Genomic DNA, 2,806 nt, shown 5'->3' with positions numbered 1-2,806 from the left:
AGCAGCAGCAACACGCACGCCAGGCGGACAGCTCCGTGAAGGGGCCTTTATACCATCGAGGAAGAACATGCGGCCGCATTCGCAGTACACCGGCCCCTGCTGCTGCTGCTGCTGCTGCTGCTGCTGCTGTTGGTTCTCCTGCTGCTGCTGCTGCTGCTGGTCTTCATCGGCTGTATCCTGGTCTGCTGCTCTGCAGCAGCAGGCAGCAGCAGCCTCAGCAGCAGCCATCAGGGTCTCTGGCGAGGGGCCCCACAGCTGCAGCAGCGGCTGCGGCGGAATACCCACGAGAGGTGTTGGCGTTCTATGCGTGAAGGTGATGATTCTCTCTGTTGCTGTTCCTGCTGCTGTTGCTGCTGTCACCATAGTTGCTTCGATTCTATGCATGTCTTTGCCGCGTTCTTCCCGGTTTGCTGCTGCTGCTGGAGCTGCTGCTGCTCCTGCTGCTCCTGCTGCTGCTGTTGCTGCTGTTCCTGCTGCTGCTGCTGCTGCTGCTGTTCCCGTCTCGTCTCGGCTATCCATACCAGGCAGTGCAGCAGCAGCAACAGCAAATGTCTCCTCAACAGGCAAAGACAGCCGTGCTGCTGTATCTGCAGCACCGGGTGTATCGACAACCCCCAGTGCAACAAAGCTGCGTCTGCTCCTGCTGCTGCTGCTGCTGCTGCTGTTGCTGCTGCNTCGACAACCCCCAGTGCAACAAAGCTGCGTCTGCTCCTGCTGCTGCTGCTGCTGCTGCTGTTGCTGCTGCTGCTGCTGCTGGCAGCAGCAGCAGCAGCAGCAGCAGCAGCCTGCTCCTGCGCCGCCAACTCAGCCATCGCAGTACCCACCGTCCTCACCCATACCTCAACGATGCAGGGGCCCCGCGCTGTCTGCAGCAGCTGCTGCTGCGTCCGCTTGAAGTGCTGCTGCAGCAGCCGGGCCCCCCGAGAGGTGACCCGGATTGCTGCTGCGCCTTGTGGGGCCGCGGGGATCGACTCCCAAGGCGATCCCCTGTGCCAGCCGGTCAGGCCTGACGCGCTGCTGCTGTGCGGACCTGCTGCTGCTGCTGCTGCTGCTGCTGCTGCTGCTGTGGAGGAAGAGGAGGAGCGAGGGGCTGCTGCTGCTGCTGTTGCTGCTGCTGCTGCTGGATTGCATGAAACAGGAAGGAACACAATTGCTGCGTCAACCAGAGCCTCGCTAGGGCAAACACACGTCTGTCTGCTGCTGCTGCTGCTGCTGCTGGGTCGCCGGGTGCCATCACCTGGTGTAGCTTTTGTTGCTGCTGCTGGTGCTGCAGCTAGTGCTGCTGCTGCTGCTGCTGCTGCTTCGTCGTTAGCTACCAACGCTGCCTGCCAAGACAGCAGCCGCTGCAGCGCGTCTCCTACAGACCGAACCACAGAGGCGCAGCAGCTGCTTACAGTAGCTATATCCTCAGCAGCAGCAGCAGCAGCAGCAGCAGCAGCAGTACTTGCTGCTGCTGCTGCTGCTGCTGTTGAGTCTGAAGCGGTCACGTCCCTTCCGTTTCCATTCCTGCTTTGCCCGGTGCAGTCTCCTGCAGCTTTCAGCTGCTGCTGCTGCTGCTGTTGCTGCTGCTGCTGCTGCTGCTGCTGTCTCTCCAAGCTGCTGTTCAGCAGCAGCATGAGGAGGTGCAGCAGGTGAGGGACCAGCCAGACCCGCCCCAGAACAGCATTTGCTGCAGCAAGCGCCTGAGCGTCTACACCGACGCTGCGAACAACCTGAAAGGCAGAAGCAGCAGGAGCAGCAGCAGCAGCAGCAGCAGCAGGAGCAGCAGCAGCAGCAGCAGCAGAACGTCCCCATAGATGCGAAGCAAGAGACTCACACAGAGCTGCTAACCCAGCAACAGATGAAATGCCGCCGTAGCGGCTGCGTCTGTCCTGCAGCAGCAGACGAGCAACAGGCGGAACCCAAGGAAGCTGCTGCTGGTGGTGCTGCAGCAGCAGCAGCTGCTGCTGCTGCTGCTGCTGCAGCTGATGAGGAGCAGCACCGCCGTCAGGTCTGCCCTCAAATAAATACGCATAGAACGGGCGACACACAACTTCATAGTCCGTCACCAAGCACCTGCAGCAGCAGCAGCAGCAGCAGCAGCAGCAGCACAACAGCAGCAGCTGCTGTAATACACCAGCAGCAAAAGCAGCAGCGCTAAGAGCAGCAGCAGCAGTAGCTGCAGCAGCTGGAACGAAGACTGCTGCATCCGTTTGTATCTAGCACCAAGAGAGCAGACGCCAGCAGCAGCAGCAGCAGCAGCAGCATCAACCGCAGCAGCAGCAGCAGCATCAACCGCAGCCGCAGCAACAGCAGCAGCAGCAGCAGCAGCAGCAAGGTTTTACCTATGCAGTTCTGCTGCAGCAAAAGGGGCGTGTATAGCAGCAGAGCCGGGGGGCCCCAAGAAGGTGACGGAGACGCTCTGTAGGAAGCGCAGCAGCCGCCAGACAGAGTCAACGGCGAGGCAGGTCAGCTGCGAGCTGTTGCTGCTGCTGCTGCTGCTGCTGCTGCTGCTGCTGCTGCTGTTGCTGGTGGTGTTGGTGGTGTTGGTGTTTGCGGGAGTCATGCTGGTGCTGACAGTGTGGCGATCGTGTTGCTGCTGCTGCAGCAGCAGCAGCTGCTGCTGCTGCTGCAGCTGCGGCTGCAGCTGCTGCAGCAGCACAGCTAGCCCTCTTGCTGCTACGCCTACACGGGAGCCCAGCCCCTGCAGCAGCTCAAGAGCCATCCGCAGGGAGGCGGGATCGACGCCCCCCAGCAGCAGCCGCAGCGCCGCATGCAGCGGCGCATGCCGCTTCAGTCTCTCCACCAGTCCTGCATATATCTGCCG

General features: G+C 61.6%; 1 protein-coding gene across 1 annotated transcript in view; it reads right to left on the bottom strand.

Annotated features, from left to right (window-relative positions):
• The window catches only part of EMH_0028370 (uncharacterized protein), a gene marked incomplete at both ends in the record, with an annotated part of 12,800 nt that overhangs the window by 5,962 nt on the left and 4,032 nt on the right, over window positions 1-2,806 (bottom strand). Inside the window, 4 exon segments of the mRNA XM_013494146.1 lie at window positions 54-213; window positions 522-674; window positions 678-2,055; window positions 2,325-2,779. Coding sequence (XP_013349600.1) covers window positions 54-213; window positions 522-674; window positions 678-2,055; window positions 2,325-2,779 — 2,146 coding nt within the window.

The sequence above is a fragment of the Eimeria mitis genome, genomic scaffold (assembly GCF_000499745.2).
Source record: "Eimeria mitis Houghton genomic scaffold, Emh_scaff1053, whole genome shotgun sequence".
In the NCBI taxonomy this organism is placed as follows: domain Eukaryota; phylum Apicomplexa; class Conoidasida; order Eucoccidiorida; family Eimeriidae; genus Eimeria; species Eimeria mitis.
The sequence above is the reverse complement of the archived record's forward strand: the minus strand, read 5'-3'. Positions and strand labels throughout refer to the sequence as shown.